A 14,446-nucleotide genomic window follows, 5' to 3' on the forward strand; every position below is an offset into this window, starting at 1 on the left:
CATTTATATAATTTTTTTGTCAAAATTTCAATCAGCAACAGCTACAACATCAGCTGTAACTACAAATTTACTTCATTCTACAGAAGAAGCATAAGTGTCTTTTGATATACAGATATACCTTAGCTATATATGTTTTTGAATAATCACAAGCATCTTAGATTTAAAATAATTATAACATTTGAGGTCATGAAACCAGTCAACAGATCTCGTTTTCCATTGAGTTTTCTAATTTTGCATTCAAATACAATATAGAAACACACAAAAAAAAAATCAAGTTAATAGATAACCAACATCACAATTAATGTAGGGCATGTTAAATATGAAAATGTTTTATTTCTGTGGTCAGATTTAAATAAAACAGATTTGTCTATAATGCTAACAGAGGTCAGTGATACGTCTGATGGAGCTGAATCTCATTCCATCATATCCCATGTCCCTGAAGCTCTTGCACTCTCCGGGCCTCAAGTACATCATCCTGCCTCTGAAGTTGGGCTGCTCGTACATCAGCCAGTGGCCGTCCATCACATGGCACGACTGGCAGTCGGATATTTGGTAACGGTCCTGGATGTTGTCACAGTCGTCCATCAGCTCGTGCATCTGACCTCCAAAGTTCTCCCTCTCGTAGATCCTTACTTTGTAGGATCCTTTGTGCTGTTATGAGACAATACACTGATGAGTCAATTTGATGGACATCTTTTAGTTGCCAAATTATGTGAGAGACATACTTTGTATTTCTGTATATCTGAATGTCTTGCTGTCTGAGTGCCATACCATGGGGATCATTCGACAGGACTTGATGCAGTCACCAAAACCCATATGCTGGTAGTCAGAGTATTCTCCCCTCCTCAGGAAATACTGCTGACCCATGTAGTTGGGATGGTCGTAGACCATGAAGCAGCCACTCTCTACCTTGCAGGAATGGCACCTGCTCAGGTGGGAGGACATGTCAGAGCAGTCGCTGCTGGTCTCATAGGAGCGACCCTGGAAGTTCTTGTCCTCGTAGAAGATGATCTAGAATCCAAGAGAGCAAACAGAGCTCGATTACCAATCTTAAACCTGATGGAAATAGTTCTCGCTATTGAATCTTACGACCAAATTACTGCATCTATGTAGCCTTTGTTTTTTGCTTTCAATGTAGCAAAATGCGCTTTTGGACCGAACAAACCAAAAGATCGAAGAAGTATTGGAGGAAGTACCCCCTTTTTGTGATTGGCTCACTGCTTTATCTTGCAGTCAAACAGACCTTTCAATTGTGGGAACTGCAGCCATGACATCACTCACAGTAATTCTACCTGACGGAGCACGGTAGTAGCTGGTATACCAGTGCACCGGTCAGTTAGATTGTTTGACCTAATATGGGACTTTGCTGGTGTATTACCTTGTTAGCTTGGATCAGAACTGACATCAAAGTCCCACATTCACTTCGTCAAACTAACCAATTGAAGCACACTAGAAACCCGCTTGTTCTATCTGGTAAAATTTTTGTTTTTGTGAAGGGAGTTTGGAGGCTTTGAAGACAGCAGTATACTGGCATAGTTTCTTGTTGGACAGCAAGGTAAAACAGTGAAGATATTCTATATCTAGCATGCTCTTCAATTGAGACATACAGTGGTGTGAAAAAGTGTTTGCCCCCTTCCTGATTTCCAATTTTTTTGCATGTCTGTCACACTTAAATGTTTCAGATCACCAAACAAATTTAAATATTAGTCAAAGATAACACAAGTAAACACAAAATGCAGTTTTTAAATTAAGGTTTTTATTATTAAGGGAGAAAAACAATCCAAACCCACATGGCCCTGTCTGAAAAAGTGTTTGCCCCCTCCTGTTAAAACATAACTTAACTGTGGTTTATCACACCTGAGTTCAATTTCTCAAGCCACACCCAGGCCTGATTACTGACACACCTGTTCTCAATCAAGAAATCACTTCAATAGGACCTGCCTGACAAAGTGAAGTAGACCAGAAGATCCTCAGAAGATAGACATCATGCTGAGATCCAAAGAAATTCAGGAACAAATGAGAAAGAAAGTAATTGAGATCTATCAGTCTGGAAAAGGTTCTAAAGCCATTTCTAAAGCTTTGGGACTCCAGAGAACCACAGTGAGAACCATTATCCACAAATGGAGAAAACATGGAACAGCGGTGAACCTTCCCAGGAGCGGCCGGCCGACCAAAATTACCCCAAGAGCGCAGCGACGACTCATCCGAGAGGTCACAAAAGACCCCACGACAACATCCAAAGAACTGCAGGCCTCACTTGCCTCAGTTAAGGTCAGTGTTCATGACTCCACCAGAAGAAAGAGACTCGGCAAAACTGGCTGCATGGCAGAGTTCCAAGACCAAAACCACCGCTGAGCAAAAAGAACATTAAGGCTCGTCTCATTTTTGCCAGAAAACATCTTGATGATCCCCAAGACTTTTGGGAAAATACTCTGTGGACTGACGAGACCAAAGTTGAACTTTTTGGAAGGTGTGTGTCCCGTTACATCTGGCGTAAAAGTAACACCGCATGTCAGAAAAAGAACCTCATACCAACAGTAAAATATGGTGGTGGTAGTGTGATGGTCTGGGGCTGTTTTACTGCTTCAGGACCTGGAAGACTTGCTGTGATAAATGGAACCATGAATTCTACCGTCTACCAAAACATCCTGAAGGAGAACGTCCGGCCGTCTGTTCGTGACCTCAAGCTGAAGCCAACTTGGGTTCTGCAGCAGGACAATGATCCAAAACACACCAGCAAGTCCACCTCTGAATGGATGAAGAAAAACAAAATGAAGACTTTGGCGTGGCCTCGTCAAAGTCCTGACCTGAATCCTATTGAGATGCTGTGGCATGACCTTAAAAAGGAGGTTGGTGCTGGAAAACCCTCCAATGTGGCTGAATTACAACAACAACTCTGTAAAGATGAGTCGGCCAACATTCCTCCACAGCTGGAAAAGACTCATTGCAAGTTAACGCAAAAGCTTGATTGCAGTTGTTGCTGCTGAGGGTGGTCCAACCAGTTATTAGGTTTAGGGGCAAACACTTTTTCACACAGGGCCATGTGGGTTTGGATTGTTTTTCTCCCTTAATAATAAAAACCTTCATTTAAAAACTGCATTTTGTGTTTACTTGTGTTATCTTTGACTAATATTTAAATTTGTCTGATGATCTGAAACATTTAAGTGACAAACATGCAAAAAATAAGAAATCAGGAAGGGGGCAAACACTTTTTCACACCACTGTATATTTTTAGTGGGCCTTTTTTAGGTGGCTAAAATACGTTTTTGTTGCTGACCCCATTCACAGCTAGCTGCTTTTCCAAACTAGGGACGTACCGACTCCCATCCACTCCTGTTAACACACTGACTACAGATAAGTACCACACACAACCTCACATCCAACAATCCAAAGTGTCCTTTTAACGTTAGCCTTAAAAAACTAAATATATCAAAAACAAATGGACAGTTGTTATTGTATGTTGCACCAAAGAGATGTTGCCAACTGCTAGCCAGCTTATGACGTCTCAGCCTTTTGTATTGGCAGCGCCACTGCAAACCTCATAAAGCTACATCATCTTTTGGGAGCTCCCCGGTGGGTATGTCCTCTCCGAAATGCATTTGATTAAATACATTACATTACATTTCATTTCATTTAGCTGACGCTTTTATCCAAAGCGACTTACAATAAGTGCATTTCAACCATGAGGGTACAAAACCAGAACAACAAGAATCAAGAAAATACAATTTCTTCAAGAAATACAATAAATTAATGACAAGAACTAAATGTGCACAAACATCACAGGAGCAACAATTATGGTAAAATATCTATTAGGAAATTACCTTGCCGTGCATGGTGGCTGAGAGATTGAGTGAGGCTATAGCGATCCCATCCCGGATTCAACTCTTTTTTTATACCCAACGTGACATCCAAACAATCACTGGCACTATTGTACAGAGTCCATGAGTCAGCAGCATTCAATGTTAGTTCCTCTGTTTGTGAATGCTGATAGGAAAGTTGTTTTGCATCCAGTCACAGGCTCAATCATTCTAGATCAAATGGCTCCCATATAATTTACATCCGTGATTACCTTGGATATGATTGAACTTCCATGTTTTGTAGCAATATATTGAAAAAACAAAAAACAAAAACAGAAGTACATCTGAATCTGAATCACTTAAATGTCAGGGATTTTGGTTGTTGTTGTTGTTGTTGTTGTTGTTGTTGTTGTTGTTGATGCTGGACTTTCTCCTCCTGGTTTTGAACAAAAAAATACTTTCAAGTTACTCAGCGTTTCTAAAGGTGTGCATTAATTCTGTGAATACTGCAGCAAATATCTTTGATTAATGACAAACTACCTGTTTTATGATGTTATCTGCTGTTTTTACACACACACACACACACACACACACACACACACACACACACACACACACACACACACACACACACACACACACACACACACACACACACACACCCGACCTGCCCATGGCATCAACTGTTTGCATAATTACAATAGCCACCTGTTTGCTGCTTTTCACTGAACCAGATTTAAGGATGTTGATTAATTTCTTGCATTTCTGCATTTTACAACTATATTTTATTTCTTAAACTGCACTGTAACTTTCATTCTATTTTTAGCTACTTTCATGTTTTAATAACTGGTTTTAATGTTTTAATAACTGTTCTTAATTGTTTTTAAATGTCCTTTTCTTTTGCCTGATGTTTTGATGCTTTTAACGGTTCTATGTGGAGCGCTTTGAATTGCCTTGTTGAAATGTGCTGTACAAATAAACTTGCCTTGCCTTACTTTGTGCAATGCGTGTAGCGGCTTACAACTTGCATTCAATATACTTTTTATAATTCATTGTGGAATAATTTTAGTTCAGTATGGGGCAGAATAATTGTCAGTGAAGCATGTCTTAATGAAGTTTGAATCTTTATGACTTGGTTATATAAATTAAAATAATAACAGTGGTTAAGGTTTTAGATAAAATCAATATACCAACAAAAGTTTCACAACCACTTAGCTTATTCTCTGTGTTCAGTTATACAGTATATGCCATTTCTCTCAATAGCTTCATAACCTGTTAAATTAGATGAATCACTGTTTGTAATGTCTCTTAAATTCAAATAAAATTATGATTTCGGTATGTCAAAATAAGCAAATGTATTGGCTACAGGTAGATACCCGCAAATATTTGTGGTGTCTTGTGTTTTATGACATTTTCTGCTGCAGAATACTGTTTTTTTTTATTAACATAATTCTTCAATGCTTTTGTGATTATGTACATTTTCACACAGTGTTGTTCATATGATGTTATGAATATAATTTTTCTTCTTTTTCCTGTGAAATGTGTCAAGATAACAATTTTGCTGTAAAGCTGTGAATGTACTGGTTTGGACACCTCTTTATCTATTATTGTATTTTATTCTGTGTTCTACAGAAAAGACAAAAGAACAGAAAAAAGCCACAGGTTCAAGATTTTGTTTCACTTTTTATTTCAAAATGAAAATGTCTAGCACATGTCCATGATGCGCCTCATGCTCATGAACCTGGTGCCGCTCATTCCCATGTCCCTGAAGCTCCTGTACTCTCCGGGCCTCATGTACATCATCCTGCCTCTGTACTGGGCCTGCTCGTACATCAGCCAGTGGCCGTCCATCACGTTGCAGGACATGCAGTCATTCATGCGGTAACGATCCTGGATGTTGTCACAGTCGTCCATCAGCTCGTGCATCTGACCTCCGAAGTTCTCCCTCTCGTAGATCCTCATCCTGAACTGGCCTCTGTGCTGTTTTAAAGAAACATGGCAACAAAATAATTAATTTAAGAAATAGGTGAATTTTAAAAGGGTATTATGAAGAAGTAAGAGCAACTTTACAGTGTGTTTTATACCTACCATGGGGATCATACGACAAGACCTGATACCACTGCTCATTCCCATCATGTTCTGGTAGTCAGAGTACTCGCCCCTCCTCATGAAGAACTGGTTTCCCATGTAGTTGGGACGCTCATAGACCATGAAGCAGCCGCTCTCCACCCTGCAGGAGTGACACCTGCTCAGGTAGGAGGACATATCAGAGCAGTCGCTCATGCACTCATAGGAGCGACCCTGGAAGTTCCTGTCCTCGTAGAAGATGATCTGAAAAACACAGAGAATGTACCTTTACTTTGATCTATATTCTGTATCGATTACAACATTTATAGTTTTTACAATTAAGATTTTACTGTGTTCTGAAGCTTACCTTGCCCATGCTCATGTCAGTGGTGGACATACTTGTAGGTGAGCTGCTGCTGCTGTTGCTACTGCTACTGCTGTTCAGTGTGGTACAACCCTTGCTTTTATACCTGACTGAAACCTACAGGGTCAGAGGGCCCCCATTGTTTAAACCCCTGACCCAGCAACATGGTATAGAGCGCTGTATTGGCCTGTGGTAGTGTGTCATACAATCACATAACTTGGCCCTCAAAGACTTTAGAAATTGTTTGCCTTTGACAATGTTTCGCAAAGCCTATTTTCTCATTCATGACCATTTCAGTGTATTATCTAGAGGCAGTGTAATTAAAATGTTGAATTTACATCCTGTCTTAGGTTTTTGTAAATATTTGTATTATTAGTTGGGCACTGCAACTAAAATGTATTGTTTAAATAGTAGATTGTATTACAGAATCTAATGTGGATTTTATTTTGGAAAAAAATAACTTAGAAACTGAAAAAACAAGAGACTTTTTTCAGACAAAAAAAAAAAGTTTTTATAATAATATGCCTCAGGTCATTTAATCAACAAAGTATTAACATGTTTGGATGCATAACATATTGAAAAATCGGCTAACAATGTCTGGTATTTTATTAACACTTTGTTTCGATTATTTGGATATTATCCGCAATATGGACTTGCCATTGTGAGTATATTGCAGTGTTTTTGTGTGGCCTCTACTTGCTACACCTGTTTATATCACTTATATGGACATATACACAGTAGAAATATACAGTATGTTGTCAAACTGATATCTGAGTTTTTCGGTTTGCTTACATTTACCTATTAGAATTAAGAGTAGTGAGGCTCTTTTATTCGTGAATTAACGTTCATGACAACCATAGTCAATTCTGAAACACTATAACAGGACATTGCTGTGTATATTTAATTATGCATATTATTCCTACATGTGAACACGTTTGGTAGTTAAATTCAAGCGTTTTACCAATCTGCCTTGTTAAAAATTAACAGTTTATATGCAAAGCGGTAACTGACTGAAAGGTACAGCATGAAGACTTAAAATGAATTTAAAACATTTTTTGTGTTGTTCTATCTTTATTAACACAAACAAATACTGCATTAAAGACTGCAGTAAATATTACATTGCTTTCTGTATGTTAACCAATGCTAATTGTTCCAAAGTTAGAGAAGGTGGAGTTTCTGGTTCCCGCTAACAACACCCTAATATCTTCTCAAAAGTTCAGCAAACTATAGGTTTTCTGTTTAAGGTCATCAATTTTTATATTCCAAACAAGAAGCCTTGTCACTTTGGTATTACAAATTAAGCTAAATATTTTAGTATCTGGATGAGACTCAGGCGACATTCCTACAAAGAAGCAAATTCAGCTGATGTTATCAAAGTGCTTTATTAGTCAGTCACTGTAGTCATGAACAAAACATTGCACAGAGTTTCTGAATTCATCTAACATTTTTTAAAAAGGAGATCTATATGAGTAATAAAGAAATGCCTTAAACTACTAAGTGTGTGTGGTTTCAGTGAAGGTATTGATAGTTTCCTGCCCTGCTAACATGCACACATGCATTTTAAGCTATTTGGATGTTTCTTACCAAAGCGGTAGTTGGGAGTTTTAGCCCAGTTTCCCTCTTGCACACTAAAAACAACAAAGCTAGTGAGATAATGTCTATTTAGATTAGTTTATGTTGTTTATGCCACTGTAACAACCATCAACTAAAATCAGTATGCTAACGGTAGCTACCTACATCACAGTTGACCACAGCTTCTCCTCTGCATCAGTATGTAGATATAGTAGATTTATTTGAAGTCCAAAATGCCTCCCATGTTTTGTATGTTGTGCAGATGAGAGGCTGGTATCTATCAGCAATAGCCAAATACCAATATTGTGCATTTATTTTATTTTTTAAAATTTTGTTTTATTATAGTATGACCAGCGCTTTTTAAATTATCCTGGCTAACCAAGTTGGTATCGAAATATCAAGGCCTTGTGAAGAGAATACAATTATTTTGCCTTTCTTTAAATATTTAATAGCTTTTTTATTCCTTCAGTTTCTGATTATTTATAGCCTAATGCTCACAAGTTGTTAAATGCCGAGAGCATTTATTCTCATAGATTACGATAATTGGCAAAACTCTCATCAGATCAAGTGCAATGTAGAGTTAAAATTCGTTTTCTATTATGTTTTTTCTTAAAAATATTTTGTATCTTAAAGTCCATGTCTCATTATATATTTTGGTATGATACAGCATGCTGTTTCATGGCAACACTCGCTCAATAGGCTTGATAAAAGTTAAAATAGTGCACAATTATTTTATTTAGTGGTAGTCAATTATCTAGTAGCCCAAGACCATGATACGTCTCATCCTCATCCACTTCATGACTTAGTTGTGTGTTTCAGATCACTCAACAATATTTAATACTGGAATTATTTTAAAGAAAATCAGGAGATTTTATTAAAAATCATGCTTTCATACATTGGTGCTCTAATAACAGGAGTCCATGATGCGCCTCATGCTCATGAACCTGGTGCCACTCATTCCCATGTCCCTGAAGCTCCTGTACTCTCCGGGCCTCATGTACATCATCCTGCCTCTGTACTGGGCCTGCTCGTACATCAGCCAGTGGCCGTCCATCACGTTGCAGGACATGCAGTCATTCATGCGGTAACGATCCATGATGTTGTCACAGTCGTCCATCAGCTCGTTCATCTGACCTCCGAAGTTCTCCCTCTCGTAGATCCTCATCCTGAACTGGCCTCTGTGCTGTAATATCAGAAACAATTTCAGGAAAATGTAAATAATTGCATCATACTATAAGTCGGTGCACCCTGCACACAAGAAACCATTATTATATTACGCTTACCATGGGGATCGTACGGCAAGATCTGATGCACTCTCTCATTCCCATCATGCTCATGTAGTCAGAGTACTCGCCCCTCCTCATGAAGTACTGGTTTCCCATGTAGTTGGGACGGTCATAGACCATGAAGCAGCCGCTCTCCACCCTGCAGGAGTGACACCTGCTCATGTAGGAGGACATGTCAGAGCAGTCGCTCATGCACTCATAGGAGCGACCCTGGAAGTTCCTGTCCTCGTAGAAGATGATCTGAAAAATATTTAATCATAAAGGTTGTTAACAAAAAAGCACCAACCAAAGTTGATTTTCAAACACTAATTTCTGCATTTTAGATAAACTTTTCCTACCTTGCCCCTCATGTTCATGCCGGTGTTGCTCATGTTGGCTGTAGGTGAGTTGTTGCTATTGCTCCTGCACTGCCTTCCTACCTGGTTTAACCCTTTCCTTTTATACCTGACCAAACGTAAAGAACCAGGGCCCTCCCCCCAGAGAAACCTTTAGTCAGCAACTTACCATGGAGGCCCACAGAAGGCCGAGGTTATTTTTTCAGGGACTGGGTACCTGGCAGAAAGGCCTTTTCTCTCATTACAGAGAGCACTTTCAACAGGGCTTGTAATACATGAATAGGCTGGCCAATGTGAATTGTGTGTATGAGCCGTAGGGTGCATAATGTTTCTATATTGTTATTTAAGTTTAGATTTCTTGTATTCAATAGTTAACAAACATACAGTATCTTGTTCATACTGTATTTCTGTAACAACAAATTCAGCGCTCTTCAGCAACAGATTAAAAAAGTGTTGACGCAGATTTAAAAATGTTTTCGACCCCTGTAGTACTTATTTTCAAAGCACTTTTTTGGTAAAATCTTTGATACTTTCCTTTAAAGGGTCGCCAGTACGGCACTGTGAGCAAGAGAAACACCTTTTTCTGAGTTTTGTCTGTTCCGGCCAAGTGGCCAGCAAGCAGTGAGGTCACCCGTTGGTTAGTGAATGTTTGGGAATTGGCTGTCGCCATTTTACAAGTTTGGAGCGGTTTGGAGCAGAAAGTGACCATATTTGGAGGAGCTGGGGGAGGATCTGACTCATCTGATTGGAAAGCTGACGATACACTAAGACATTTTATTCACTTTGTATTTGATGAGAGAAGTTGAATGGGAGTCTATGGAGCCGGAGGCTTTTTGGTGCCGACCTCTAGTGGCACTCGCTGGTATTGCAGCTTAAGACACTTTTGCAGAAGAGTAATTTTTCAGACCCTGAAGCTACGAACACTTTTTATCCAGTCTGTGGTTCCGACTGAGAGACAATATACGAAAGGTATTCTGTCGCTGATTGTTCTATGTGTAAATGCAGCCAAAATCACAGCAGAGCCATCGTCTTTCAGTTATCTCGATAATGATTTTGTCAGGTTATTAAAGCAGAATTGCAGGGTCATGGTTAGCAGTTTAGAGATGTCTGGGCTCAGGGACTGTTTATTCGGAGTGAGTGCATTCTGTTCAGTGACCTGTACCGTGTCCAGATGAGCTGCAGGAAGGATTTGCCATGAGTGTGTGGTAGGGGAGATAATAAGAAGAGTGTTTGGGTTAGATTAGGTTAGGTAGTTACTTTATTAACCCCCGAGGGGAAATTTTTTTCGCTACAGCAGCATACAGGAAGCAATAGATAATAATAGAATAATAGAAAGCAATCAAATAGCAGTAAAAATATTAATATTAAATATAAAATATAAAATGCACAGTATATACAGTACAGTATATATCTATATACAGTATATTATATACAATTTGCAGCTCAGGCTGGGTGCCCAGTAATCTGGGGTAAAGGCTACCAAGACAATGCTAAAATCCTGAACAGCTGACCGTAATTGCTTTTCTATGGTTAAAGTTAAAGTACCATATAGCCTGCAGTTGCTGGAGATACAGGTCAATGACACCAACATGTAATGCTGTGAGGATTTTGTTTTATGGTCTTTACTATCGCCAGAAATATGTGTCAGCAAACTCTGAATATAAATGTGCACGTGCAATGCTCCATTTATATGGAACAGGAGCAGTCTCAGAACTTTTGCATTGGGCCCAGTTTGAGAAGAAGGTTTACGTTTTTTGTCATTGTTGCGACCAAAATTTTTTGATTTTGTGGTAGATTTTCAAAAAAAAAAATTGTGATGTAATTTGGGGAGTTTTAAGTGAGTTTTTTGCGGTAAAACTGTGGCAACTTAAAATAAAAATGCAAGTCAAGAAAAAAAATGCAATGTTTTTTAGCATTACCTGATAAACAATGATATGTAATAAGTGCCTATGACAATATTCATGTTGCACATCAGAGAAATATATTTTGTTTTCATCTTTGTTCCCTCCGCTGCACAGTTTGTTTTGGTGCTGAAAAGAGAGGAGAACCGTGCTGATTATAAATGAGGAGCTATTTTTGTTAATAAATCAAGTTTTGTTTGAAAAGACTTACTTTATGCCGTAACACTTTCAGCACAGCTTATGCTGACAACATGTTTTTCAGAAAGATTTTGTGAATTTAAAATAATTGCAGGCTCCTGCAGATATTGTGGAGATTGCTTGAATTTGAGGAGAGACTGAATAATGGATGGGTGGATCCAAATATTCAAGGTTAGCAATTCAAATGAAATTTTAAATGTTTCTGCCCACAGCTCATTATATTAAGTGCTTTGAGACAACTTGTGTTGTGATTTCCTACTAAATAAATAAAGTTGAATTAATTTTAATTGAATCATGTAGTGTAAGCTAATATAGCTATAATATCGTGTTTAGGCAAATGTAGCTGCTAACAATATGTTTTTATGCCAAAGTAGTGAGAGATCATAATGTGAGCTTGGTACTGCTTACAGTGTAGCATTAGTAGCTACCATCTTTTAGTCAAAATACGTGTTATCACATTGTGGAGTGCAGAGTCAAGAAAAGAGTGAATGTAATCGAAATATCCATGTAATTTATTTACATTTTGTTTTGTATCGACTTTGGCGTTTTCTCTGTGCACCACAAACAGTCTAATTATAGAATTTCACCAGTAATCAGTTTTTGTATTATTAAGATATCCTATTAAATACAGGTATGAAAAATATATTGGAGCTACAACAAATATTAAAGTGTCTATAACGGGAAACACAAATACAGAAAAGGTGGTGGGTTTCCTTTAAATATGTATGAAATAACTGAAGTGGTACAAAACATTTGAAATTTGTAGTCATCTGGTCAAACCCAGTACATTTTAGTTCTCAAAGCCGGGGTGATGTTTCTAAAATGACATTGTACATATTAAAAAGTTTCCCCCTTGGTTGGCGCTAGAAGAAAGCTACCACTGCTTCTAAAAAATAAAATGGTTTGTACAATTTTAATGCAAACATAGAAAAGGGTCATCCATTGGGGTTGTAAGCCTGTCAGCCAATTAGCTGTTAATATTTTGTGTGTACTCATGGTGGTGCCAGAGAAAAGGTTGGCAAAGGTCTGGATTAACAAAAGCAACTTGGTTCATACTCTGGACAATGTAAACAAAGTGTTGGTCAGTTACATTTTTGAACTGACAATGACAGCAAGCAAAGGTCAAAGGGTCATCAGAGTTATTGGAGTCATCCTCTGGTAATCATGAATATTCTCACTAAATCTCTTTAGTCTGCTCAGTTGTCCAGATACAATATCTTTAAAAAAATAAAAGCAGTGATGATCTTTAACATCATCATTCTGTTCTTGAATTATGCTATATTGTATGCCAATGTTTCATAATGATTTTTTTAGTCCCTGAGGAAAACTTTCTTTTATAGTTAATGTAAATTTTTTGGGATGAAATTAGTGGTTACATTTACAAAACTGCAATCATGGTTATTAACGTATTTTTGGGCCTCTGCAATTAGCTGAGCATGTCTGTACAGCTCTCAATGATCCTAGAACTTGCATTAAAGAATAGTTTATTTTAAGAATGCTAATTTCAAGAATAAAATATAAATACATTGTATAATGTTAAATAAAACAGGGATGAAATTAACTACTTAAAATTCTCACATGTAAAAGAGTTTTGTGTGTGTATTTATACATTACATATATTATATATATATATATATATATATATATATATATATATATATATATATATATATATATATATATGCCAATAACATGCCAAGTATGTAGTTGATGTGTGATGAAAATCACTGGACAACTCTAGTCGTATGTTACAAGAATATACTAAATTAATACGAATTGACACAACAGGTAGAAACATTTTGTCAAAATATTTTATTTACTCTTTATTTGAACATACACAACTGTTTTTACATGTCCATGATGCGCCTCATGCTCATGAACCTGGTGCCGCTCATTCCCATGTCCCTGAAGCTCCTGTACTCTCCGGGCCTCATGTACATCATCCTGCCTCTGTACTGGGCCTGCTCGTACATCAGCCAGTGGCCGTCCATCACGTTGCAGGACATGCAGTCATTCATGCGGTAACGATCCTGGATGTTGTCACAGTCGTCCATCAGCTCGTGCATCTGACCTCCGAAGTTCTCCCTCTCGTAGATCCTCATCCTGAACTGGCCTCTGTGCTGTAAAAAAACATCAAACGTGAAATGGTTAGTGTTTTTTATTTTTTTAACCCATGACTGTTTAGTTCTGTTTAAAAAGACAGAAGAATAGAGTTTTTAACCTACCATGGGGATCATACGACAAGACCTGATGCACTCTCTCATTCCCATCATGCTCATGTAGTCAGAGTACTCGCCCCTCCTCATGAAGTACTGGTTTCCCATGTAGTTGGGACGGTCATAGACCATGAAGCAGCCGCTCTCCACCCTGCAGGAGTGACACCTGCTCAGGTAGGAGGACATGTCGGAGCAGTCGCTGCTGGTCTCATAGGAGCGACCCTGGAAGTTCCTGTCCTCGTAGAAGATGATCTGAAAAAGAACAAAATATGAGGAATAAGCTCCACATAATTGATAATCATTCAAAAATATTAGATGAGGAAAGCGTTCTTACCTTGCCCATGGTCATGGTTGTTCTGTGAGTTCTTCAGAGAACTTGTTCTGCTGCTACACTGATGTCTGTCCTGTTTTAACTGTTACTTTTATACCTGACCAAACCCAAAGAATCAGTGGCTCCCATTGTGTAAAGCCCTGACCCAGCAACATGGTATAGAGGCCTATAGAGGGCTGAGGGGCATTTGTTACGTTTCTATGTGACTAGATCCCCTAGAAGACTTTAGAATGGATTGTTCCATAGGGAAGTCAATACAATGAGCATTTTTTTCAAAGTTACAATACAGTAATGTTATGTACAATAGTCTCTTTCACACATTTCCAAACACCTGTGTGGCCCTTTGATCAATAAGTGTACAAATTATACACGAGTATCC

General features: G+C 38.2%; 3 protein-coding genes and 1 pseudogene across 3 annotated transcripts; all 4 read right to left on the reverse strand.

The window, feature by feature from the left end:
• Window positions 1–347: 347 nt before the first annotated feature.
• On the reverse strand, window positions 348–1,269 carry LOC138634270 (gamma-crystallin M3-like; annotated as a pseudogene).
• A 4,232-nt stretch (window positions 1,270–5,501) lies between these two features.
• On the reverse strand, window positions 5,502–6,261 carry LOC138634258 (gamma-crystallin M3-like). Its single transcript, XM_069721032.1, has 3 exons — window positions 6,232–6,261; window positions 5,886–6,128; window positions 5,502–5,777 (listed from the first exon to the last, which is right to left on the reverse strand). The coding sequence occupies exons 1-3, from the start codon at window positions 6,259–6,261 to the stop codon at window positions 5,502–5,504; spliced, it is 549 nt and encodes a 182-aa protein (XP_069577133.1).
• A 2,443-nt stretch (window positions 6,262–8,704) lies between these two features.
• Window positions 8,705–9,499, reverse strand: LOC138634261 (gamma-crystallin M3-like). Its single transcript, XM_069721034.1, has 3 exons — window positions 9,425–9,499; window positions 9,084–9,326; window positions 8,705–8,983 (listed from the first exon to the last, which is right to left on the reverse strand). Exons 1-3 carry the CDS (start codon window positions 9,455–9,457, stop codon window positions 8,705–8,707), a joined length of 555 nt encoding a protein of 184 aa, XP_069577135.1. The 5' UTR covers window positions 9,458–9,499.
• Window positions 9,500–13,367: 3,868 nt separating this feature from the next.
• LOC138634259 (gamma-crystallin M3-like) lies at window positions 13,368–14,085 on the reverse strand. Its single transcript, XM_069721033.1, has 3 exons — window positions 14,071–14,085; window positions 13,746–13,988; window positions 13,368–13,640 (listed from the first exon to the last, which is right to left on the reverse strand). Exons 1-3 carry the CDS (start codon window positions 14,083–14,085, stop codon window positions 13,368–13,370), a joined length of 531 nt encoding a protein of 176 aa, XP_069577134.1.
• Between the last annotated feature and the right edge of the window lie 361 nt (window positions 14,086–14,446).

This window comes from Brachyistius frenatus, unplaced genomic scaffold (genome assembly GCF_029030835.1).
Source record: "Brachyistius frenatus isolate BFR_SWC_R1_liver_20210118 unplaced genomic scaffold, ASM2903083v1 Contig_255, whole genome shotgun sequence".
NCBI classification, from domain to species: Eukaryota; Metazoa; Chordata; class Actinopteri; family Embiotocidae; genus Brachyistius; species Brachyistius frenatus.

Excerpts from the sequence above, each read along its gene's own strand:
- LOC138634259 (XM_069721033.1), bottom strand. Across the intron at positions 13,641-13,745 it reads CTTGTCGTATGATCCCCATG|CACAGAGGCCAGTTCAGGAT; the intron begins GTAGGTTAAAAA and ends GTTTTTTTACAG.
- LOC138634261 (XM_069721034.1), bottom strand. The coding sequence starts at position 9,457 with ATGAGCAACACCGGCATGAACATGAGGGGCAAG. Across the intron at positions 9,327-9,424 it reads GCATGAACATGAGGGGCAAG|ATCATCTTCTACGAGGACAG; the intron begins GTAGGAAAAGTT and ends AATATTTTTCAG. Across the intron at positions 8,984-9,083 it reads CTTGCCGTACGATCCCCATG|CACAGAGGCCAGTTCAGGAT; the intron begins GTAAGCGTAATA and ends CTGATATTACAG.
- LOC138634258 (XM_069721032.1), bottom strand. The coding sequence starts at position 6,261 with ATGTCCACCACTGACATGAGCATGGGCAAG. Across the intron at positions 6,129-6,231 it reads CTGACATGAGCATGGGCAAG|ATCATCTTCTACGAGGACAG; the intron begins GTAAGCTTCAGA and ends TGTGTTTTTCAG. Across the intron at positions 5,778-5,885 it reads CTTGTCGTATGATCCCCATG|CACAGAGGCCAGTTCAGGAT; the intron begins GTAGGTATAAAA and ends TCTTTAAAACAG.